At 40.6% G+C, this 27,187-nt stretch overlaps 1 protein-coding gene across 1 annotated transcript in view; it reads left to right on the plus strand.

Moving 5' to 3' along the window:
- Positions 1–27,187, plus strand: part of EPHA10 (EPH receptor A10) — a 720,654-nt gene that overhangs the window by 565,843 nt on the left and 127,624 nt on the right. Inside the window, exons 8-9 of the mRNA XM_066574828.1 lie at positions 7,627–7,789; positions 12,071–12,076. Coding sequence (XP_066430925.1) covers positions 7,627–7,789; positions 12,071–12,076 — 169 coding nt within the window. The remainder of the gene's footprint in view (positions 1–7,626; positions 7,790–12,070; positions 12,077–27,187) is intronic.

Raw genomic sequence — 27,187 nt, forward strand, 5'->3', positions numbered from 1 at the left:
TCATTCTTCTCTGCCACAGCTGTAACAGCTGTGGCAGAGAAGAACGATGTTTGCCCATTGAATTCAATGGAGCGGCAATACATTGAAAGCAATGGGCTGCCAGCGTGCGCGGGGTGAATTGTCGGGAAGGGGTTAAATATATAAACCCTTCCCTGCAATTCATCCTAAAATGTGTTAAAATTTAAAAAAATTGTATACTCACCTTTCCGCTGCAGCCGGAGTTCAGCCGCGGCCGCTCTCAGTTCTCCTGAACTGCTTCTTGGCACTATTCAGCCGGCGGGGCTTTAAAATCCCCGCCTGCTGAATGGTCTGCCTCTGATTGGTCACAGCCCTGACCAATCAGAGGCAGGTTTCACTCACACACCCATTCATGAATTCATGAATGGGTGAGTGACTGCTGCCTCTCAGCGCTGAGCCAATCAGGGGCAGGTCTGACTCACATCCATTCATAAATTCATGAATGGGTGTGAGTGAGGCATGCCTCTGATTGGCTCAGCGCTGAGCCAATCAGGGGGCAGGTCTGACTCACACCCCCTTCACACCCACTGCAGGACGGCCGCACGGAGCTCCGGCTGCCGGCAGAAGGTGAGTATACAATTTTTTTTTATTTTAACACATTTTAGGATGCATTGCAGGGAAGGGCTTATATATTTAAGCCCTTACCGACAATTCATCCCACACTCGCCCGCAGCGCATTGCTTTAAATGGAGTCGGCTCTATTGCCGTCTCCATTGAATGCAATGCGCTGGACAGCTCCGGCCCGTTTCCAATGAAACGCGGCTAGGAGCAGATTTTCGGGCGATTTGCGAGCGACTTGCGCGCACCGGTCACGCGATTTGCGGATGCGTATCCGTCATGCGATCCGCAAATCGCGCGAAAAATCGCCCGTCTGACTAAGGCCTAAGGCCTGAGTATGTATTTGCTGTGATTATCGCGCAAATCGCGCGAAAAATCGCCCGTCTGACTAAGGCCTAAGGCCTGAGTATGTATTTGCTGTGATTATCACTATACATGATTAAGAATACCAAGCGTAGCAGTACTGTGTTCATTTTTTGGATGACAATTCTGTAGCCAGTTGGTACTGCAGACGGTCATTGTAAAGTCATATCCTTGGAAATGTATCATTAAACAAACAACAGCAAACTTTAATAACAGAAACATAAAATGAGAATAAAGAAGCAGCGACAGTTTTACAATTATAACCATGCAGCAAGAACTCTATAGGTGACATGTTTATTGATGCAATACAACACTAATGTGTGATCCTGAAGTCATTGCATTTTGTTTTACAGCAGTGCTTCTCAAATCGAGTTCTCAAAATAACCCAGGTTGCCATTTGAGCATTTTCTATACACTCTATTTCACTTGTAAATGCCTCAGATTTAAACACTAATCTACTCAATAGAATATCCAGACATTATTTGAGATGAGGGGAAGCCGACTGGGCCATCGCTTGCAGTTCAAAATGAATAGCTTACTGTATAATACCTGGAAGGGGTGGGTCTGCTCTTAATTCACAGCTTGCTACCATGGTTCAAAATAGTGAGCCCTCCTCTATGACGTCTATATGCCTTTATGTTACAAAGTCTCAATAACTAGCACAGTGTGCTAACATGGCACTGACACCAAATTCTTCATTTCTTTATAATGTATGCAGCGAAAATTAGTGACAAACAATACTGCATTTTTCGCTTTATAAGACATACTTTTTTCTCCCCCAAAGTGGGGGGTTGGAGGGGGAAAGGAGTGCGTCCTATAAAGCAATCGTGCTGAAACTCAGATGGGTCGGCAGCTGTGTGAGAAGGATCGCACATCTTTTTCACACAGCTGCCGACCAGGACCATATACATAGCAGGGGAGCCCATACTAACAGTTGATTGGTTGGGCAGGGGAGCAGCAGCAGTCCCCTCCGGCACTCAGTCATCAGCTGTTCGTAAGGGTGGCTCTTCTTCTCTACTGTGTTGCTCTTCTACCCTGCTGTTTTATGAGGATCACACATCCGCTCCATAGAAGCCACTCGTACAAACTGGTGGTATGGATGGCTTGCCTCCATTCCTTATCACACAGTTCCTGGCTACATAGAAGGGGAAGGGGGAGGAGAGCCGCCCGTAGGTACAGCTGACAGATGCTTAGTTGTGCTGAAATGTGTACACCATACCTCACCATAATAAGACATGCGATTGCTGAAAAGTTGGTTGACAACTAATGGAATCATTATTACATTGTCACTCAGATCTTCCAGGATCCTGAATGCCAACTGCAATATTATGCAAGCATTTATACCACATACATTGAAATAACTAGTAAACATGGTATTCAGGGCTTCTGGAAGACTGGGTGACAAGTAATAAGATCACCATTACATTTACACTCAGCTGTTCCTGGATCCTGAATGGCAGGTTGACCAAGTGGTATATATTTCATTCTGAGGCGGTACTACTGCTCTGTATTCCTCCTGTAATTTCTACCCGCCTGGTCTGGGGGAATTCAAAATATTTTTCCTCTAAAACCTAGGTGCTTCTTATGATCAGGTGCGGCTTATAAAGCAAAAAATATGGTAATTTTCCTATTATTGGAATCACTTCCTTTATAAATAGGAGCAATCTAAAACAGGGGTAAACATGACAAAAGAGGTTAGAATAGGTCTTTAATGTCTGACACTTGCAACAGACTCAGGGCAGATATTCCATACGTATAGCTTGTGCAACTACACAAGGGGCCTGTAGGAAAAGGGGCCCACCAACATCTTAAAATAAACATAATGGTTCTTCCCAATTTCACCTAGTATACATCATGTAAATTAGCATAGCAGGTGCATAACTAATAGTACCTTACACTCAACAAACACTGTAGCTAACAAGAGGTCTACATACTTTCCTTGCACATACCTTATGATGTCTATATACATCGTATTTGCCAACTCTGCTGGAATGTCAGAGAGGAGCCTTGAAAAAGAGGAAATCTACTGGAATAAGGAAAAAGCTGACAAATCTCCCAGGTGCCCCATTCTCGCACTAGTACTGTAGCTGATTGTCTAATCAGAGGACCTAACTTTGTGTAGACAGTGAGGAAATACATATTGCATTTTAGCAGATTTCCAACAGGTGGCCCTCTTATTTTCACTTGGTGTCCAGGTAACATTCTCCTCCATCTCAGTACAAGTAGCTGCAGAGTTGTGTGAAGTTGTGCATCCACTGATGGAGCTGGTAATGTCTCCTTATTTTCTCCTGACTCCTCACCTACAACCAGTCTGATGTGCTCTGCATGATGTACTAAGTTGGCAGCACTACACACTGGAGTATGATGATGTGTAAGGTAAAAGAGGCAGCAGGTACCTGGGCATAGCTCTCCCCCTCTATCTATATAGCAGGTATTGATTTACAATGATGAAAAGTGTAGTATTGCAGAGTTGGGGTCCCATAGCAGTGCTATTGCTACCTCATGCAAAGTGTGTATATATATTTGTAAATGTGTGAAATTGTGTGTATATCATTTTAAATGGTCAGTAATGTGTTAACATTTGGTGTTCCTACCACCTAACACTGTATGGCTGTGCAGAATACACCCTAACCTACTCTCCCACCTGTCAGTCACTCCTAACTATCTTCGGATTGGATAGAGAGATTTCCCCTAGCTCAGGATTGGTGGACAGGATAGGTATAAAAGGTAGAGAATGGGCGGGGTTAGTGAGTCTAGGCCAGGCCTGGAGAGAGTTCAATCCAGAGGAACCTGAAATAGAGATCGGGGAGGAACAAGGCGAACATCCACGATAGCCAGTGCAATGGGGAGCTTGAACATCTAAAGTGTGAGTACGAAATCAAGTTTATGCAGGAGCGTTACTAGGAGAGAGAAACAAAAACAAGCAGTATTAAGCCAGCAAGTCACCAGTTAACCCTTTACAGTCCAAGTCAGCTAACAAACTATAGTGAATGATGCACGTGGACTCTGTGATCTAAATAATATCAACGTAATGGAAATAGTTAGAGATGAGCGAGCATACTCGTACGAGCTTGATACTCGTTCGAGTATTAGGGTGTTCGAGATGCTCGTTACTCGTAACGAGTACCACGCGGTGTTCGAGTTACTTTCATTTTCTTCCCTGAGAAATTTGCACGCTTTTCTGGCCAATAGAAAGACAGGAAAGGCATTACAACTTCCCCCTGCAACGTTCAAGCCCTATACCACCCCCCTGCAGTGAGTGGCTGGCGAGATTAGGTGTCACCCAAGTATTAAAATCTGCCCTCCCGCGGCTCGCCACAGATGCCTTCTGACATAAATCAGGGAAAGTGCTGCTGCTATAGGGAGACCGTTAGGAGTTATTTTAGGCTTCAAGAACCCCAACGGTCCTTCTTAGGCCATAGAAATCGCAGATCGCACCTATGTGCGATCTGCGATTCCTGTTCTCTTCTCTATATGCGCTCAATGGGGCCGGCGGCAGCAGCGCCGACCCCATTAAGAACATATAGAAGACAAATCATTCTTCTCTGCCACAGCTGTAACAGCTGTGGCAGAGAAGAACGATGTTTGCCCATTGAATTCAATGGAGCCGGCAATACAGCAGGTTCCACTGAAAGTAATGGGCTGCCGGCGATCGCGGGATGAATTGTCGGGAAGGGCTTAAATATATAAGCCCTTCCCTGCAATTCATCCAGAAATGTGTTACAATAAAAATATATACCGGCGTATAAGGCGACGGGGCGTATAAGACGACCCCCCAACTGTCACCTTATACGCTGGGAATACAGTGGAGCAAAGAATAAAAATCATTACTCACTTCTCCTGGCGTTCTGCGGTGCTGCTGCAGGCTGTCGCTCCCTCCTGGTCCCCGGCAGAGCATTGCTTCTCTACGAAGGGCTTTAAATCCCCGCCTCCAGAAACACACGTGCCTTCAGCCAATCACAGCCAATGACAATGATGTCATTGAATGGCTGTTATTGGCTGAAGGCACGTGTGTTTCTGGAGGCGGGTATTTCAACCACTGCGTCCAGAAAGCAATGTTCTGCCGGGCACCAGGAGGGAGCGACAGCCTGCAGCAGCACCGCAGAACGCTAGGAGAAGTGAGTAATGATTTTTATTCTTTGCTCCGCTGTATTCCCAGCGTATAAGGTGACAGTTGGGGGGTCGTCTTATACGCCCCGTCGCCTTATACGCCGGTATATATTTTTATTGTAACACATTTCTGGATGAATTGCAGGGAAGGGCTTATATATTTAAGCCCTTCCCGACAATTCATCCCGCGATCGCCGGCAGCCCATTGCTTTCAGTGGAACCTGCTGTATTGCTGGCTCCATTGAATTCAATGGGCAAACATCGTTCTTCTCTGCCACAGCTGTTACAGCTATGGCAGAGGAGAACGATCTTTATGCTGACAGTGCGGGGGGGGGGCCCACTCTTGCCGCTATTGTGGCTTAATAGTGGGACCTGGGAACTTGAGATGCAGCCCAACATGTAGCCCCTCGCCTGCCCTATCTGTTGCTGTGTCACTCCCATCACTTTCTTGAATTGCCCAGATTTTCACAAACGAAAACCTTAACGAGCATCGGCGATATACAAAAATGCTCGGGTCGCCCATTGACTTCAATGGGGTTCGTTACTCGAAACGAACCCTCGAGCATCGCGAAAAGTTCATCCCGAGTAACGAGCACCCGAGCATTTTGGTGCTCGCTCATCTCTAGAAATAGTATAACTGCTATTGGGACAACAAATTCTCCTAATAAAGTTTGTAATTGTTTTTCCTCTAAAGTCTGCTTCCTGGAGTGCTTCCTACCACCTATAACAACCGCACTGAGGTATCACATAACACTAAAGGAGAGTGAGGACTACTACCCCCATTTTTGTTTATTTGTCCAATTTTTATATTTATTATTTTTGAGTCCCTACCAATATACTGACTGGCGTCACGCAACTAACATCTTCTCCTACCCGACTCCATGGGTAGTAGGCCATAACAGCTGCCTGTCGTTTTTTTTATTTATTATTTTTACCACTGGTGTAGATTAGCCCAATAGACCACCATTTTTCGCCATCTACCAGGAGGAGCAGTAGAGCCACCATTAACAACCATCTTATTCCCTAGTGTTTAGATGCCGCCTCGGTCTGGGTCGCTACAAAAGCACACACATATAGCTGGATTTAACTGTGTCATGGAGGTACTGTAGGTCTAGTGTCTATATACAGGGGGGACTAGTCTTGGGTTTATGTATAGGGGCCTGATCTGGGCGTGCTATATAGGGGGATTGGTCTGGGTTCTGTTTACAGGTGGAGATTGGTCTGGAGTTTGCATAAAGGGTTGAGGTATGTTATGTATTATTGGTTGTACAGTGTCTACTTAGAGGGGACCATAAGTGACATCGAATAATGCAATGTGTGTTTATAAGACTGATTTGTAGTGAAAACCCTGCTTTGCATCTCCAGGTAAAAGCAGTGTTCATTCTCTTAGTAAATACGGAGATGTTATATGCAAAAGGGTGCGTTTTTGCAAAAAAATTAATTCTGCGCACCACGTTACATGCACCGTATTATTAGGTCTTCCTGGAGACAATTTTCAAGAGTTAGAAAGTATGATATACATTTCTGTTTGGGACCTCCACTGATCAACAAGAACAAAGAGACTACAGTGCTCCCATAATACCTATATTGATAATCTTATACTATCAACTCAGTGACACATGTATTCATATTTTTTAGGTACCATAGCTCAGCCATATTTATTTGAATGGTGTGGCAGTACAGTATCAGAAATAGACATATACACATACAGTGCAGATGAGAGAAGGTCTTGGGGCCAGGATCCCTACTGGTCTCACATATATGCTGATCCACACAATGGTGTACCCATCAATTAAAAATAGATCTTTAATGATTTCATTTTATATGGGGAGAAGATGATAATTTACTACAGTACTACAGTAGAAAGACAGCTTAAAAGTATCAGAAGATGTCTTCCAGGTGTGGGGGAAGGGGTTTGGGGATTTCAGAACAGAACATTGCAAAAAACACTTATCTTATCCTCACCATCTGTACAATGTATCCCCAGCCAGAAACCTTAATCTTTAATATCCATCATAGTATTCATCAGACTTTAGGAGCCCTCTACAATGTTCAGCCCATTTTCTGAATAAGGAGCAGAACTATCTTAATAGCTATATTCTGATTTTGAAGAACTGATATGCTGCTCAATGCAAGCAGGTATATCAAAGCTCATCCATGTTAGGAAGATTAATGCACTTCTTTTAACTCTAACACATTTTGGCGCATTTCATTTGGTTATAACTGATAACAGCAATAGATAGCCACCTTGCATTACATTGCTTTCTTAGCCGAGTAATATAGATTTTCCCCGCATTGTAATCAAAATTCAAATATACAACTTGAAAATCACTTGCTTTCAGATAACATATTACTTCCATTCTCTAATAATAGGGATTTGTCTATTAAAGGAATGAGTTTGGCCTGCAGCTATTGAAGAGTGCTTTGAGTCTTGGCATTGTGTTATATACATCTAGCCCAGTACCTTGTATTATGCATGAATGTTTACAGAGTGGCCAGACAGGACAGTAAAGTTAACCAGTTCTGCAGCAACAGTTTGGGGGAATTCTTAACATAAATTATCTTGTTCTCTCGTAGGACCAAAGAGACCAAAGTTACTCCACAGTGAAGACACCCTTATCAACAGTAACTGTTCATAACCTGAAACCAGGAACTGTATATGTCTTCCAAATCCGCACATCATCTTCCCAAGATTATGGAAGCTATAGTCCAAGCATTGAAGTGGAAACACTAGGAGAATGTAAGTAATTGCTGCAAGGTGTTGCTACTGCTGCCAAGATAAACTGTATTAAAGTTATAACACGATTTGCAGGCTGTAGGTCCGGCTACAATAAACTGCTTGCAGTATTTACAGCTGTCTATCTGTATAATATCATTTAACTAGATAACTAAAGCTTAGCACTGTATTAACAATAAGTCACCACATGTCCTGGAAGTTTCTTCTATTTGCTAAACTTTCAGATATGTTTATAGTTTGTTGTTGTACAAACATTGTCCAATGTTATACTGTACATTTGATACTGTTACAAATTTGTAAGCACATTTATATAAAGGCATCACATAACAGCCGACATTATAGACACGTGCAGTGTTGATAGTCAGAAACATTTATAGGGTTTGTGTGGTTTTGAAGACCCATTTTCAAAGGCTCTATTAGGGAATTCTAAGTTTATAAATGGGGTCCCTTTTTCAAAACTTTCTCGTTTTAGCCAAGGTGCCAAACAGCTTTAAAGAGTAAGACCCTACAATTTATTACCAGCCTATTGATTTCAATCCCCATTGGGTCATGCTGGGAGGAATTGGAACTCTTATATTGGGTTCCCCACATAATACAACTGATTGCTAAGAGTGCCAGCACAGAAAACCCCTTAGAAGACCTCTAACAAAATGATATTATTCAAAAGAAAGCCATGCTTTTAAGGTCCTTGAGAAATGTATTTTGAGAATATGCTTTACCTTAACTACATATCTACCTTGGCAGAACCAAAAAAGGTCTAAATGTTGTACCTGAATACCACCATGTTGTGTTGATAATACTGCATTTCCTTTCTTAGGTAATTGTCTCACAATATGGGATTGTCCCCCTTTAACTTTACCTCGACTTAAAAAAAATCCATGTGATATAGGCATTAGAGATGAGCGAGCATACTCGCTAAGGGCAATTACTCGAGCGAGCATTGCCCTTAGCAAGTACCTGCCCGCTCGGAAGAAAAGATTTGACTGCCGGCGCGGGGGAGCGGTGAGTTACGGGAGTGAACAGGGGGGAGCGGGGAGGAGAGAGAGAGATCCCCCCTCCGCCCCCCCGCTCTCCCCCGCCGCTCCTCGCCCCCCGCCGGCACCCGAATCCTTTCTTCCGAGCGGGCAGGTACTCGCTAAGGGCAATGCTCGCGCGAGTAATTGCCCTTAGCGAGTATGCTCGCTCAACTCTAATAGGCATTAATAGCAGATCAAACTGTGCAACTGTTCAGTGCCAACTTTTCTAGGAGCCTCTGTGTGGGTAGGATCACCAGAAACAACCAAAATTTACTATTGAGCAATTTAATAGACTATTAGGTAATAAAGAATTAACCCTTTAATTAACCATGAGCATCAGAAAGTTTCAAATGATGAGATAAAAATGGCTTAAAATGGCAAGTAGATGCATACTCTGCACATTGCCCGGAGCTCTATTTCTATACATTCCCGATTAAAGAGTGGTAATTAGTTTTTAGGGTTTTAGTACTAGAAGTAGGTTCTGTTGGATAAAAAGTGATTTTTTTTTTCCAAACCAGCATCTATCAGGTAAATAGCCTATATGTGTTTTTACAGCTAAGCCCATGAGTTACGCAGACTGCTCTAAGTGGCCTGATCTTCCTGTTCCTCCCTTTTGTGGCCATCGCTATTCTCATGAAACTTGGGGGACCTAAAGAGATGATCCTTTAATAGCTGGAAGCTATTGGACAGTTGAGCTCTCTTTGGAGCAACATAGATCTAATACGATATATGACAGCAGATTAATGGTTAAGTATAATACCGTACACACAATGTGTGCCATTTATTGTTACGAGTGTAGGAATGTGGCTGCTATAAAAGGCACGTTTCAACGTAGTTGCTTTGATTTCTCTGTTTTCAGCCTTGCTGTACTATAAACTCTGGCATATGCTTCAGTAACATCTGTTTCAGCTATACTTGCTTGAACTGCATGTGTGTTGGGCTCTTATCACTAGACATTTACTGTGCAGCTTGCCTCTTTGAAATTAAATCTACACATTTTGTGTAATTAGTTACAAATATTCTAGCATTGATCTAGTTGGTAAAATTTCATCATGTCATAATGACAGATTTGTTATTTACTGCTTTTGGCAAAATTATATTGCTTATAATCCCAGACAATAAATGTATATCTGGCGGTCTTTAAAAATGAATGTTCATAATCATTCTTTTTTCTATAAATGTTGCTCAATAAAGATATACAGATTGTAATATCTAAGTCTAATACTTTATTTTAGATACATGTAACATATTAACCTGAAAGTTGAAAGGGATTTTCTGAGTACCCCAAACATTAGTGATAGTGTGGGAATACATTGTATAGGAAAGAAAAAAAAAACTCCACTCGCACTGCATTCTGCTCCTTTGCCGCTACTCTGGTCTGCCTGCAGCAGTCATGTGGGTTGTTTACTAACGTGACGTCTGCAGCCAATAGAAGTCCGGACAGGGACATCCTCGGTGATGTCCCATAAACTTACCCTGGGGTTTTTACAGAAGAAGCCCATGTGACAGGTTTATGGGATGTCACCAAGCACATGGGGTGGAACAAAACTGTATATATTCAGTAACTCAGAAAATGTCCATACTTGAACACCATTATTTTAAATCCCAGTGAGTCCAAAATTCTGCATTGATTAATTTCATAACACAGCTTCACGGTTCGGTCAGATGAGCGATTTTGTTAGTGCATGAATAGGCGCGCTTAAAAGGCGGCTCTATTAGAACCAATGCTTTCTAATGAAAGCGTTCACATGTATGTTTTTTAGAAGCACTAAATAATTGCAGCGGCAAAAGATAGGAAATGCACGTGCAAATTCACCTGTTCACGCAATTTTTCTACAAACAATGTGTGATTTTTCTTTTAACACGGCTATTCATCTGCTAAAAAATTCGCTCGTCTGACCGAAGCCTTATAGTTGGCATAGCTCTGTTCCTTTTGATACGGAGCTCCAAATCCCATCCACAGTAATGGAATTAAATGTTAAAATTCTGGATGCCTTCAGCTACCACAATGGGGAACTGAGGTGCTTTCTGCCTACACTTTGTATAGTGAATGCTAAATAAAACACTGTGCTGTAACTTTCTTAGCTTCCCTTAGTGGTAGCTAAAGGTAGTCAGAGTTTATATATGGAAATTAATCAACACAGACTGTTAGACCTAAGATGGTGTTGAAAAGCTGAACAGTCATTCCAATATGAGGGCAAGTGCCCAGGGCAGCAAATCTGCCAGAAATACACTTGTTTCTCCATCACTATCTTTGCATGTATCAGACACCTTCTGGACTTTTACAACCATGTACAAAATTGTGGATTTAGGGGTAAGTGGTTGATAGGAAGAGGGCAGGTTGATTCTGGTTTGGATTGGAAGGACATACACTCGCCAGTATTCCTTTAAGGATATAGTTATTTTCCAGTGTACTCTGGCAGTCAGATGCAGAGCAGAGGTTGGTCCTTCATAAAGCATACTATATAGTGTACAGTAAATGCTTGTTGACAATGTGGGTTAGTGAAGTGGTAGAACTGATGAATAGCTTAGTCATAGACATTTGGTATTCATTGGCTTTTGTCACTTATACAGGGGAATATTACTTTTTGTCTGTTACACTCGCCAAACATGAAACATTTTTTATTTGCTCAAAATGTATTTTTGACATATACGTAACACAAACACGTTGATTAATATAATACTTCTAAAGGTAATTTCAGCAAATATCAATCAGAAGAAGAGCATACTTTAAAGAGATTCACACACAGTCTCTACGAGTTGCAATAAAACACAGAAGTAAATGAAAAATAAAAGACAGATGTATTTGTGATTTGATAATCTAGCATAAAAATTGTTCACGAGCAACAAAAATACTGCATATTACTTGGGAAGTGATTTGACCTATAAATATTTATGGAGGCCTTGATTGAAAAGTTATTTTCAAAACCGTAATGCATATGTTATCATGTATTATATTTCTTCGAATTTTGCAAATTTTTGAGATGATATGGTGCATATTCTTTACAAATATATATATTTTAGCAACTATGAACTAAAATACATTTGTTCTTTGAAAAGAAGAAACTTTTCTTGCATGCGATTGTTTTTCTAGTTATTTACTGTATTTCCGTAGTGACAACCATGAATCCACTATCAACAATGGAGCTACAAAATTAATACATAACCCCAATAAGGAATAGTTTCTCATGTTGTTATGTACCCAAATATGGTTCTTATGCCTCTATAAGGATGGCTTTTTCTAAGTGAAGAACACCATTTAGGAAAGCCTTTTGTTCTTCATACTTGTATGGCTTTTCTGGTCAGGTTCCCAGCTATCTCACTATTCACCATAGCTGTTGTGTTGCATTTCTGCATCTTTCACTTGAATAGGACTAAGCTGCAGTACCAGGCACAGCCTACAGATATGAAGAGCACTGTTTCTAGAGAAGAAAAAAAAATATCCTAATATAACCCACCCCTCTAAAAGTCATAGGTAAAAGATATAACGTCTGTTTGCCTTTAGGTCACGCCGGCTGGAGATCATGCAAATTTCAAAAAGGCATAATCAGAAACAGGCTGGTTTGTTAATAGTATACATAGTAAAATAGTATGTTAGGCTGAATGAAGACAATGTCCATCTAGTTCAGCCTATTACCATTCCCTAGTTGATCTAGAGGAAGGCAAAAACTCCAAGAGGCAGAAGTCAATTAGCCCATTTGGGGAAAATTCCTTCCCGACTCCATAATGGCAGAATAGTCCCTGGATCAACCTTTGATAGTTCCTACCTGAGTGTAAGACCCGGAACTCCAAGACCCGCTGGTCATCTAATGTCTATATCCTGTAATATCCTTCCACTCGACAAAGACGTCTAGTCTCCTCCTAAACTTCTCAATGGATTTTGCCATCACCGCGTGATCAGGCAGAGAGGACAGGCAGATTGAAAATTATCACGAGACACCACTGTGCAGCTACTGAAAGCGGTCTTCCGGCTTCTGGACAAAATTTTGTTCTGGGCCAGGAGATTAGGGGGTTATATTACCTGCAGTTGGTCGTCCCTGCTGTCCCTCTGTCCACCAGTTTTGGGCCCTGTTCTCAGCCATCCAAGACTGGTGTCACATAAGGGATTAACGCATATATTTGCATGATGAGTATTTCATATTTGTGTACGCATGTGTGCTTTTTACTATCGTTTTTGCATGCTCCCATTCATTGAAATGAGCAATTAAGTTAATTAACTCAATATGAGCTACTTTCATGTGCACATGCACATGAAAATAGAGCATGGTGCACATTTACTTGCACTAAAAAAAAAAAGCATGCAAAATGTGCTTATGTGAACAAACCCATTGAATTCAATGGGTTCTATTCACTGCATATTGTGCGTGCAAAATGATGCCCTAATATATTCGTGTGACACAGGCCTAACATTATCAATACACTATGGGGGATTAAGTAGTTTGGAGATTGTGGCAGCAATCTCTGAAAACAGAGCTTAGAACTGGTGGGTTGGAGGAACGGAGAAGAACAACTGATAGTAATAAACCCCCTACAGAATTTTCTTCCAAAACCTGAGGGTCACTTGAAAGCATAGGAATGTAGAGCTTATGCTTATTTCCATCGATTATCCTATTTGCAACAAACCGCAAGTTAATATCTGCACTTGCTGTTATTTAAAGAATTTGCAGTATACAGTGCGACTGAGGGCTTAGTCACACGGGCGCATCCAGGTACCGATGCGCCCGTCTTCCTGCAGGATAAGACGGCTGCACTGCAGGTGTGGAGGAAGAACACATGACCGGCTCCATGCCGGTCATGTGTTCTTTCTTCCGGCGCTGTGGAGAGTCATCCGCACCTGAAGTGCGGCCGTCTTCTTTATGCAGGAAGACGGGTGCATCAGCGCCCGGATGCACCCATGTGACTAAGCCCTGAAACAGTTTAATACAAAGATGTTGGACCAAGTTAGAGTGTATTGTCATAGCTGAAATGCAGGTGAAGCTAAGCATAGATAGTCACCAATGGTACGCTGACCTTATTTATGGTCCTATGGGAAAAACTTAACATTTGAAAATATATAGCCTGCTATCAGAGGAGAGGAAAAAGGGGGGAAAAAACTAATATTATTATTGATTGATGTTATTGATTGTTCTTTAAGCTGCCTATGCTGTGACTGAGCCAGTATCAGCCTAAGGGTGCGTTCACACGAGCGTAGGCGTATTTACGTTCGCACGAGCGCAACGTATAATCACCGGAGAGAACGTTTTTCGACGATCACGACCAGAGCTAGAAAGCGTATTTTCGTTTGTTCCTACTTTGCAAACTATCTTTTCGGCCATTGAATATGCGTTGCCGCGTATTTCGGTCGCATATGTTCCATTTTTTTTTCGAGTTGCCGTTTTTACACGCCGTAAAATCGCACATGTGAACGAATACATTCGAAACCATTGCCTCAGATGGTCACGTATATACGTTTGGTCGCAAAAACGCGCCGTTTATGCGCTCGTGTGAACGCACCCTAAAGTTGTTACTGACTGAATATGGGCTAGTCTTACTCCATGAAAATATTGTTAAACTTGTTTACATTGCAATGTTAGAATAAGTCAATGTATTGGCTACTTGTGGATACTGCACTAGCCCAATGGAGCCAAAGTTTAGTGCAATCACCTGCATAGGAATATACCTTCATATATCAAACTGGCTATAACTGCTGGAACAGCTCAGAATTGTTTTGAAATCTAAAAATGTTCTAAAAGAACATTTTTATAAATTGTTATTATTTATAAATTAGGATTCTGCAGGTTTCATTTATTTGGATTAAAACATGTATAAAGTCAAATCATATTGAATATTAATATTAATTACAGGAACATGGCACGGAGGGTGCAGTGTATGAAACTTAATAGTTTCATATTGAGCTCTTATGATTGCACATCATCAAATCTGCACATCATCAATTTTTTGGAAATAGAGACATGACGACGCATACAATCAGCTCAGAACTAGTTCTATCTTTTTACTGGGATACCCAACATCATTCATATGTAAAAAGTCACTCCAAAAATAAATAGAACTTTCCCCTCCCCAGTGGTCAAATTATCATAGGATATATCATGAACGCTAATTTTGATTTACTAAAGTACTGTGATTTCTTATTCTTATAGTACCCCTTAAGGACCACACACTTTTTTAGGGATTTTACCCATGTGGTGTTTTTTTTTCCTTCAGCTACAATTTTTTTCCCCATGGTATATAGGGATACATTTTTTTTAATATCTCTTTTCATTGACTTTTTTTTTTTTACATTTTTTAGTTTAGCTTAAAGAATTATTTTTTTAACATTTATGTATTTGTTTTAAAATTAGTATATTTACGCTAAATTACAGTAAGAGAATGGGTTTCTTATTTTGTTTTGGATGTTTTGATGTATTATATGTATGGTTTTGGATTACAGGGCGCATACAATAAAGGTTTTGGTTGGTGTTGGTTTTGGGTCATTTTCTTTTTTATGTATATATTTTTATTTTATTCTCTAATTATTTTTACTTATTTCTGTAACTATTTTTTACCATCTATGACCCTCATGATTTCATATAAGACCTCTGAGGGTTATTCACATTGTCTTTCACACTTTCCCACTGTAGCTGGGGCATCCATAAGAGCAGCATCTCCCTGTGGTGACAATAGTCACTAGCATTGCTGATCTGGGTCTACTGGGATGGGGGTACCTGGGGGTCACATGATTGCTGGGTCGCGTAGTGGAAATAATACTTCCTTTTTCACTTTTTAGTACATAGCACTCATTGATCGCTGTGTAGCCTGGAAAGGAGAAGGCAGAAGTGGTTTTTAATTGTTTGATTGCAGGAGCAGAGGCTTTAATCCTGTGCCATATTTTTGCTATCAGCAGGGATTAAAGCCCAGGACCAAGTGCCATATATTTGCTTTGTCCCTAAGGAGTTAAAAATACTAAAGTACATTGTCTTCAAAATGTTATGGTGGGGTTTCAAATGATTATGTTCTTGGAAGGGAACACAACAGACATGTGAAACAGATATCAAATACACAACAAAGTCTCCAAGTTTTCCATCTCAAAGTTAGAGCAAGTGCATATCCATAGAGTACACTAGATGGTGACCGTTCAAAGGAAAGTGCTAGCAAATTTTGAATCTGTGATATGTGTATGACTTGAGTACTATTGTGTTTTTCAAGGGGTTGTGTAAGAAACAAATACAACAAATACAAAAAGCAAACCCCACAATAGAGACATTCTAATGATAGCCAGTGAAAATCCAGTATTTTAACTACATATAAACCCTGTAGTATTGCCATGCTGACTAGTTAGTGGAAAGAGTTGTAGTTACTAGTGGGGTGTTTGAAGAGCCTGCTTCTGCCTTCTACTTCCTGACAGTCAGAAAGTCCATTCCCCCTTCCTTCGTAGGGTATGTTCACACAACGGACTTGACTACAGAAAATTCCATGTTAATTCAACCTCTAAGAAACCCGTCAAAAGCTGTGTCTTTCTAACGCAGCTTTTGGAGTGGATCCACATGAGGAATTTTTGTCAGTGGGCAAAGTTCACATGGGTAATTCTGACAAGCAGAAACACAATTGTCTGCATCTCCCTACTTTCTAATTACTTTGGCAATACTGACTTATATTTAGACCTGCAAATCTCCCAATAAAACTTCTTTGAATCCTTGAATCCAGAATCATATATTTATATCTATAGATAGACAGATATACATATAGAACAGATATTATGACCAATTCGCACAGGATTAGGACTTTCCAGCTGAATTATGTCTGTCTGTACTGTCTTTAGGGTAGAAGAATTGAACTAAATGGATCAGTTTTTCCCCATTGCTCTCAAAAGGTTTTAAAAAAAGAATGCTGTCCCTTTGCTTCTATTCTCTTATGGTTTTGTTTTTTAATACTGCATCATTTATTCCGGTGTAATAAAATGGAATCATAGCAGAATGGTGACAAAAGTACAGCATTCCATGGTTTTGTAAATCTATTGAAAGCAATGGGGAAAAAAGCTGAAGCATTTATTTTTTTTGCTCAAAGAAGAAGAAAAGAAAGAAAAGAAATGCAGTTGGAAAGCCCTATTTTGTATGTATGACAATACATACGTGTATTTAAGTAATATAGTATGTTAGGCCAAAGACATATGTCCATCCAGTTCAGCCTATTATCCCCAAATGTTGATTCAGAGAAAGGTAAAAAAAACAATGAGGTAGAAGCCATTTAAGAGAAGTTCCCAACTTTAATCTGGCAGTTAGAATAATCCCTGGATCAACCACGCTTCTGAAATAATTAGTGACTATAATAACATGTGATATTGTTACACTCAAGAAAGGCATGAATGGCTACACGCTGCCTGTGATTGGCCGAGCGCTGTGACCAATCATAGGCAGCGCTCAGCTGTCATTCAATGACAGCTGGACGCTGCTTCTGCATCAATGAATGGCTGAGTGCTGCCTATGATTGGTCAATCAGAGACAGCACTTTCTGGTGGTGGGGATTTTTCAATCCCTGACCTCCAGAAGACAGAAGATGACTGCCAGGGATGGAGAGAAGAGCTGGACAGCTCGTCTAGGTGAGTTATGAGAATGAAACCATTGAAAATCATTGGTTTCATTACATAGTTACATAGTATGTTAGGCTGAATGAAGACAATGTCCATCTAGTTCAGCCTGTTTCAACCCCTAGTTGATCCAGAGGAAGGCAAAAACCCCAGGAGGCAGAAGTCATGCGTTTTTACCATTAACTGAAATCCCCAAGACGTTTTCCTTGTAAGTATTACCCAGTGGTTTTCCATTTAATGTGTGTAATGGTGACATGTATTTCTTCTGCTTATGTGCATAACCTTACATTCATCAGAGTTAAACCTCATTTGCCACTTTTCTGCCTAAGCCACCAACTTATTCACATCCATTTGCAATATTTATAATGAGTGTCTGGCCTCAGATGGGAAAATTTTAGGGCTGAGATGTAAATTAATTGAGGGGTCTGGCCTGAGGTCTGCTTTAATTTTAGTGTCTACTCTGAGCACTGAATTTATTTGAGAGTTGGATCTGAGATCTGAATTAATTTTTGTTGCTATGTAGCTTTGTGAGAAAATGAAGTGGTCAAAGATGTCTGAGCAGCAAACAGTAATGAATGGGAAGAATTATCTTGTTGGTCTGGGCTAGACGGAGGTAAAAAGGAAAGAGAACAACTCCAACTAAAGAACACATCACTTGTAAAGCACTGAATGTGACTGTACTTTTTCAATCTGTGACTGCCATCTAATCAGTACTGTGTTCTAATGTATAGCCTGCAGTGTGATAATACGCTGCACAACATCACTATAGGCCTGCTATCTGCTGACCGTAATATTGGTTATATTGGACTGTACATATTAGTAGCATACACTTCTCCTAACTGGAAGGGCAAGTGTGCATCTGTCTCTATGTAGATAGGACTTTATGCGTTCCATTTATTGTCCTTATTTTGTTGATGGTGAGTCTTCCATTTTTAATGGAGTGGGATTTGCATGTTGCACATCACTGTCCCACCACCTTCCAGTTAGAATTCGGGATTTACCCTTACGTCTAAAGTTTAAAAAAAAACTTGCTTTCTGTTTCGGTCAAGTTGATTTTTGTTTAAAAAATATATTGTTGGGTAGTGCTCATGTGAATTGAGCCTCTCTAAACAAATCTTATGCCATTTCTCTCTTCATGGGCAAGGTTATTAATTTAAGGGTCAGTTTTTATATAGATAAATGAGAGCATATATTACTTATGTTGTTCCATTTCCATCTTTTGTTATTATGGAGATATAGCTATCACCATTTTTTTCAGCACATACAAAAAAAATATTGTGGCATTATGGGTAATTTCATCCAATGAATGTTTCTTAGTTCATTTTATTCATATAGTAATGAAATTATCCAAATCACACTTAAATGTCATCATTGTTCTTTATGACAGTTAATCTTGGTCATTATCACAGATGATGTCTGATTCCCTGCAGCTTGTCTAGCAGAGTACAAGCGAATCATGCTGAGTAAATACAGACATAAAGTTCATGCCTATTACTTGAACGTAGTTGTGTGCTGACTTCCTCGCATATAGTTTTCTTTTCTTGATTTAGAGCCTGTGGGCACCCAAAGCCATAAAGCATCCATTTTACATAAAACTTTGTGTCCTTTTTTTTCTCACTTGTTTAGATTCCCCTGCTCTACTGAATAAAACTGTATTTCTTTTTAACTTTCCTCTAATATATATATATATATATATATATATATATATATATATATATACTCTTTATGCACAGTTCGCTGGAAAGGAATTAGCTTTTAGCATGCCTACAAGATAAATTAGCCAGTTTCATAAAATGTATTAATAGGTAAATTTAGATTGTGAGACCCAATTTGGACAGGGCCTAATGCTAGATGGTGACAATCTCTGTTAAGTGATGACAATTTATGTGCAGTGCTGCACATTTTAATAAGTAAAATAAAGAAATAATAGGAGATATATAAGAGTTCATGCCATTGAAGAGCTGATACAGAATTCTGGGATAATTGCTCTGAATACACACCTTCCAGTGAGTGTCATCAAGAAATTGAACCACAGACCACTATACAGTTTGCATTTAGAATAAGCCTGTATTACCAGTTTGCAGTCCTGGAATAAAAAGTTACTGCTCTCGGTAAGGCTAGCTGCACAGGACCGAGTTGGATTCCACATGCAGGAGCTCTCTGCCTGGCCAGGGTCTGCATGTACCTCTTATTACGTCTTCTCTTCTGTACTGCGGATGGTCCGCACAGCTCGCTGTAAGACATGCACAGTACAGATTTTTTTTTAAAACCCCTGCTTTTCCCGCATCATCATCTAGCAATGCCAATTGCGGAAGGGCCGTGGGTCGGACAGCTTCCATTGACTTCAATAGAAGCTGTCTGTGTGGAATCCGGTCAAAAATAGAGCATGCTGTGATTTTTCCGCCACAAGCGTAAAATCACAATTAATTTCCGCTCATGTGCAGGAAAAAGCACTTTTCCATAGCATGCCATAGCATAGAAGGTATCTGCAATGCAAATCCGGTCGTGTACAGCCAGCCTAAGGCCTCCTTCCCACAAACGGATTTCCGCCGCGTAATTCGCGGCGAAAATCCGCTGCGTTGCCCGCTGCTATTAGGTTCTATTGAACCTAATAGCTCAGGGCACACGGTGCGGAATTCCACCGCGGAATTCCGAACCGTGAAATCTCCCGCCCTCACCCGCGGCATGCTCTATTTGCCGCTGGTGTACGCGCTGACGGCTTCCATTGCAGTCAATGGAAGCCATCCGTTCACGCTATCTCCCGCTGTAACACAGCGGAAGATAGCGTGAAAACGCTTTCCCGCCTACCGCCGCCGCGTCATATGACGCGGCCCGCGCCATATGACGCGGCCCGCGCGTCACATGACACGGCCGGCCGCGTCATGTGACACGGTGGGCGTGTCATGTGACGCGGTGGCGGTGGGTGGGGAAGCGTCATGTGGGAGCGAAGACGCCGGATACGCTGGTAAGTATAGGGTCTTTGGGGGGCGCCGTGACGGGCTTCGCCGCGGAATATTCCGCAGCGGAGCCCGTCACGCTCGTGTGCAGCCGGCCTAAGAGAAATGAAATAATCTAGTAGAAAGGAATTATATTACAACACGCTTTCAAAGCTACTTAGGCCTCCTCAACGGGCATGGTATAACAAAACATAACTGAAGAAACACACTCAAACATACTATCTAAAGCATCCAAGTTTGGAAGTTATCTGTAACATAAGATGGGAGAGTATGGGAAAATGATTCTCAGGTGGTCATCATTGTGTACAGTTGTGGCCAAAAGTTTTGAGACTGACACAAATTTTGGTTTTCATAAAGTTTGCTGCTTCAGTGTTTTTGAATCTTTTAGTCAGATGTTTCTACTGAAGCACAATTATAAGCATTTCATATGTTTTTATTAAATACACCAAGTTTAGCGACAGACACAATATTTACAGAGGTGACCTTATTTTTCAAGCCTTCTGCAATTTGCCCTGGCATACTGGATATCAACTTCTGGGCCAAATCCTGAGTGATAGCAACCCATTCTCAAGTATTCAGTGTTTAGAGTTTATCACAATTTCTGTGTTTCTGTTTCTTCACCTACGTTTTGAGGAGTAACCATAGGCTCTCAATAGGATTGAGATTTGGGGAGCTTCTTAGCCATGGACCCAAAATGTCAGTGTTTTGTTCACCAAGCCACTTAGTTATCACTTTTGCCTTGTTACATGGTGCTTCATCATACTGGAAAAAGTATTGTTCATCATTAAATTGCTCCTGGATTGTTGGGAGAAGTTGCTCTTGGAGGATGTTTTCTGGATGGTGGCATTTATTTGAACTTGCTGCAGCCATCTGTGATGCCGTGCATTCAAGAACACTTTGAGGATGAAGAGTTTTTTTTACACAAACAATTAGACAAAAAGAATTATTACTTTCTGTATGAATGAACTCTATATTAATAAAAACTAACTTTAGAATCATTCCAAGTTTGTATGCATTGTTTTGGGATACTATTTAGGTGGTCCGAAGTCCAAAATTATTTTACAGGTCTGATTTGCGGTTTGATATTAATATAGCAGGTCTAAATATATTTAGTCCTGACTTTTTATATAAGAAATACCCCTTGGAAGTGTCACTCCTAGCTTGCTGTGACCTGCTGCTCAAGTATTGACATCTCTGGGATTGGCTAGTGAGGTACATGTTGAAACATTGAGAAGCCTTCTCCAAAGTGCACTTAGGTGCTACTGCAATAGAAGAGGTATGTTCGCCCTCTACTATATAAATGACAAACTACTGCCACCAATAACAATTGAGGAAGGCAGGGAACAAGAAAGGATCACATGGTGATAACAGTCAGAGGCAAAAGAGGCACATGTTTTTTTTAAATAACTTCACTAAGTAACATTAGCAAATGAACATATTACAACTCCATAGCAGGGAGTATGTACTTTAATGTTATGGAATAACTCTAGTGTAAACTCTATTAAACTGACAGTATTCTTAAAGCAATAGTACTCTATATATGTTCTGTGACTCCAAATACACTTACTCTTTGCAGGGTGTCTCTTGCCATCACACATACATTTCTATCATATCCTCTATCATATCCTCCTTGGCAGCAATAAGGCACATAACTTCACATTAATATTAGTTTTTTTTGCAGCTATTCTTTTCCTGACTCATTATCACTACATGCATTATAGTCGTCCATAAGCCCTGACCTCCAATGCCCAGTAGGAGCAGCGTTGTTACTCAGAGAATGCTATATATGTCATAGGCTTCACCTCACATTCCCAGAGGTCATCATAAATTTTTTGCGGGTCAATACCCAGCATCACATATTACTTAAATCTGTATTGCTACTCTTTGCCATATGCTTTACTGTGCAATTACATATTCTGGATCACAGGCACATTATACACACCATATGCATTACACTTCATTACATCATTATAAATGCTATACATAACATCCCTTCATACTGTAACGAAAAACATTACATTAATCAGTAATTAACCCTCACAAGGCCTTGCATTCCCAATCTATGGCATCATAACTAACAGTCCCCATGAGTCCATCACCCCCACCTTGACCAAGGATTTCACCTTACACAGTACAAAGCTTCAAAATGGCTGCCGCAATGTCAAGCAGTTGCAGGGAGGGAGACACTCGGTTCTCCCACATGCTGCGAACCACTTACCCCCAAGAGTATGGCTGTTTCTGCATCTTTGGCTGTCTGGTCATCAGAGGCCCTCTAGTTTTTGTCTTTTGGGCAGCTCTCTGGCATGGAGAAACTGCCCTTCCATAGCCCAACTACTCTGGCTGTCGCCATGTTCTCTTATGAACCTGCTGTTGGATCTTTGTGCCCTACACACCAAGCTCTGCTGCATCTGCTCTCTCTGTATTTGTGATACAGCCCCTTACCTACTTATAGTGAGCCCCTATGGTGCCAAACTTCCCCAGAATTTTGGAGGTGGGTGGGCTTAGCCGCATTTACTCCCCTATGCTTGGATAATGATTCATAGCGTTGACATGCTATCTGTGTCAGCACTGCATCACTGAGGCATGGAACCCCTCTCTATGCTTAGAGAAGCTTCACCAAAATAGCGCCTCATGCCTGAACTCTCCCCTCTCTGGCCATGTCACTTGGTCAGTGAAGGGGAGCACACACAGCGCGGAAGCGCTGTTTTCAGCAGGTATCCAATCCAGCTTCACGTCTCCCCTCCTGGCTTCAACTAGGACTGGGAGAAAACAGAACCACACACAGCTGCCATCTGCCAATTCTGACAGTGGCTACATGAGGAAAAGAACAGGAAAAATAAGCACAAAGGCACCATTCAAATGTAGCTCTTGGACAGATTTGAACCTAGAACTCCATTACTGCCAGGCAGCAGAACTAACAGCTGAACAACCACACTTCTTTTTTCTTCTCCACAGGGGAAAAAGAATAATAAACATCAAGAGAACATACAAACTCCATGCAGATGTTGTCCGTAATCAGCTGTAAATCTAAAACCCCAGCACTATAAGGCAATAGTGCTAGCCACTGAACTACAAAGCTTCTCTCTGCTCCTGCTTCTACTTCTCTGGAGAAGGAGAATAATAAGAAGGAGAGATTATTCTCCATCACCTTCTTCCTTTTCTCCTCTTCTGTCTGCTCCTTCTTCTCCCTTTATTTATTATTATTCTCCTTCACTTCCTTCTCCTTTTCCACTGGAGAAGAGGAGAAGGAAGAACAAGGAGGAAGAACAAGCATGGTGGCTCAGTCATTAACACTGTTGCATTGCTGGGGTCCTAGGCTCAAATATGAACTTATATAATTCTCTGGTATTACATAAGTCACAGAGGTAGACACAAATAGAAAAGAGTCTATTTGTAAAGTTAACATATTAAACACCCCATCTCCCTTCCCCCAGGTGAAATATGATGTACGGTTATCTCATAGGTGATAAAGGGGTTAAGTACCGTGAGAATGCCCCCAAACATTCATATTTGAGCAGGTTTTGCATAACTCATACCTATTCTGCTATACACAGGTGAGATGGTCGTTCAAGTGAATGGAAGCGGAGTGGGCCTGGGATCATTCCAACCTGACTTTCTCTATTCACAGTAAACCAAAGTTGATCACAGATTGAGTGATTCCTGTTTACACCAAGGGAGGTGAAACACAAGGACTAGCCGCAACTTCTCACTCAGTGCCCTGTCAACATACATGCTCTGCAGGGAAAGTGCTAACTTTTAACCTCTGCTTCCTGCAGGCATAGCCCTACTGTGGCCCATAATAAATCTGGCTTTTCATAAAAGGCATGTTCTATTACTGCTAATCTATTCAGTGCTTGTTAAATCAGTCAGAAAGGTAATGTCTACTTCAGATGCAAACAAATGCCTCCCAGATGAAAGAGCTGAGGTTTATATTTCTATGTCACATAGCACTATTGTTCGCTTGCCTCCCTGTTATACAGTTACCAGAAATGAAACAATAAAATGATTACAGATTGAGCATTACAAAGTTTCAGCTCTTTATGTTGAAGCAAGTGAAACCATTTTACCTGCTGGAGAACTTCTTTAACTTATCACAGAAAATAGCAAGAATGCCAATTTGGATTTACGTGCTTTCATGTTCCTGTGGCATAGAAGCCTTCTTGCTTCATGTAAACTAATAAATCTCTAAAATAATTCATAATGACAATAATCTTCTGTTTCTATTATCTATAATTATTCTGCTTATACTTTAATTAAGTAGCTTTTATCTCACATACTGTGTTGTAGATTTAACTCCAAAGTAATAACTATACTCTATAATGTCCTCATATACTATACATAATTATATCCCATATATTATGGCAATTAACAGAAAAATGTAATGCACCTTTTTTTGACCTGCTCTGCAATTTGAGCATTTTATATCTTGTTAATGCACATGTTAATTACTTATAAAAAGAGACTTTTAGCGGTAAATTTACAACTTATTACAAATAAGAAAACTCTCCAAGATACGTAGCACAAATAGGCACCCATGACTTTTTCTTAAACTTGTTTTATTGAAGAATAACAAGCAACAAAAACAATTATATACAGTGACAAAATCCCACTTTGATCAATAGAATTAAAAAATTACAGGTACATTCGCGTGACAGCAAAGGTCTCACAGGCCCCACATGAATTTAGCTCTTTCCCTTGAGAGATGGGAATTCGTGGGATGGGAATTCATGGAAATATAATCAATGTGTGGGGAGGGGGGAGAAACGCAGGAGCGGGGTACTCCAACATTTCACACATTCATAATACCCCATGTGATCATTCCTGCACTACCCAACACTGTCACCAGGTCGAATCTGATCTAGGAGACACTGGTAAGCGTTTTGCAAGACAACTGTATCCAGGGAGTTACACCATATGTCACACACTTTGTGGAATTTCTCAGGACATTTTCTATTTTTAAATACAATTTTTTCACATGGGATAATGGTGTTCACCATTTTACACCATTGGTTCACACTGGAAGTCCGCCTGTCTATCTATTCCATCGTCACTGTCTTGCGTGTGAGAAACAACATTTCACATCTGTCCAAAAGGCCTGAATCTCAGAGGAGTCTTATATTAAATGTACAAAATTGGCATTTGGCACCATGCAGCGGTAACACTGCGAGGAAGGGATTCTGCCCATATTACATAATCTGGTTGGTAAGTGTTATCGGACCACACCAGTACCGATCTGATGACCTCGTTGCCAGGTGCCAAATTGGTAGATATGGAAGCCCGTGATGAGAAGATTTTGCTAGCAATTATCTATCAATAGCATGAAGTCACTCCATGTTATGTCAAGACACTTCTCCAGTGAGAATCTCAATGAAATTCTACTTTATTATCAACATTGCCAACTCTTATACAGAAAGACAAGGGCGTATCCAAATGTTGCTTGGTACAAAGATTAGTGTTATGTAGTTTACTGTTACAAAGGTGAAAATACTTATTGATCATAAGACTTATTAACATCTACCAAATATTCTCAAAGCTCTTAAGGCCCGTCTCAGACATAGACATTACCTAAGTCAGGATATTGCTGTTGCATTAGACAACATTTCTGCAATAGTTGTGTGTCTTCTCTGTTAACATAGCTTAGCCTTATTTAATTTGTCTGTTGACTTCTTATCTTAAAATCCTAGTTACTGGCACTACAAAGCATAGGTTTTAGTCTTCTATTTAAGGGTCAATAGTCCAATACAAGGTAAGAAACATACACTTATTGCATTCTGAAACTTAACACTTTATATTCCATGACATAAGGTAATATTGAAATATTAAAATATATGTAATTCAATACGTTTATTATTTGTTGGAGGAGACACAAATAGGTGAGACTCTAGGGCATTGTTCCAATTCTTATTAGTAAGGAAGGGAATAAGAGCTTTCCATCATTCCTCTATGCAAGCCACTTCCGAGAAAATTTGGACTGATTGAGATGAGTGTATAGGGCAGAAATGAGCTCCTTAGGGCCCTGCATGCACAGTACCCCTAACAGGGCATATTGTGAAATAGATGGACCTGGCCATGATTATTGGTTTTTGACAGCGTGATATAGCTGAAGATAAGGATAAAAGCCTGACCTAGTTATATGGTATGCCTGCTTCAGTGGATCAAATGACATGAAAACCCCATTAATAAATAGATATTCCAAAGAGGTTACCCATATTCCACCCAGTATCTTGAGTCGGGAAGATTATATAAGTGTAGGATTCCTCTATTTCCCCTTAGTGGAGTCTCAAAGAGAAGGTCCTGAAAACCCACTGTCTGCTTAGCTGACCATCACACCTGAGTAGCTAGCTGAATAATATGTAGAAACTGCCTGGAATGTAGCCTATGGTGTTCCAAAATCTCCCAAGGAATATTGGGATAATGTATCAAATGATGTTCTGCATTTGATATTTGCTTATCCAACACCCAATGCATTAAGTACCTCAGTTGGCCAGCTTTATATTATAATTTAAAATCAGATAAGGTCTTAGGGTGCTGCAAGATTTCCACACGCAACTTAGCCTATATAAACTAAGAAAATAATGAGTTCACCATGGTTCAAGAACAAAAAGTAGGTTTGGGAGTACAATCATTTTAACGGAATTTATTCTCCTCACAACAGATAGGGGAAGAGAGCTCCATATTCTGAATTTCCCTTTAGAAAGAGGACAAAGGAAGCTATATTTCGGTCATATAAATAGCTATGATTTCTGGAGAAATCCCAAATATAAACTATGGAACCACAATAAGGCAACATGTCGCTTCCCCCATATCCCATACCCTTTCCCTAGGTGCCATGAATGCAGACTGCTGCCAATTTATCGGTAGACCA

Source organism: Eleutherodactylus coqui, chromosome 1, assembly GCF_035609145.1.
Source record: "Eleutherodactylus coqui strain aEleCoq1 chromosome 1, aEleCoq1.hap1, whole genome shotgun sequence".
Classification (NCBI taxonomy): domain Eukaryota; kingdom Metazoa; phylum Chordata; class Amphibia; order Anura; family Eleutherodactylidae; genus Eleutherodactylus; species Eleutherodactylus coqui.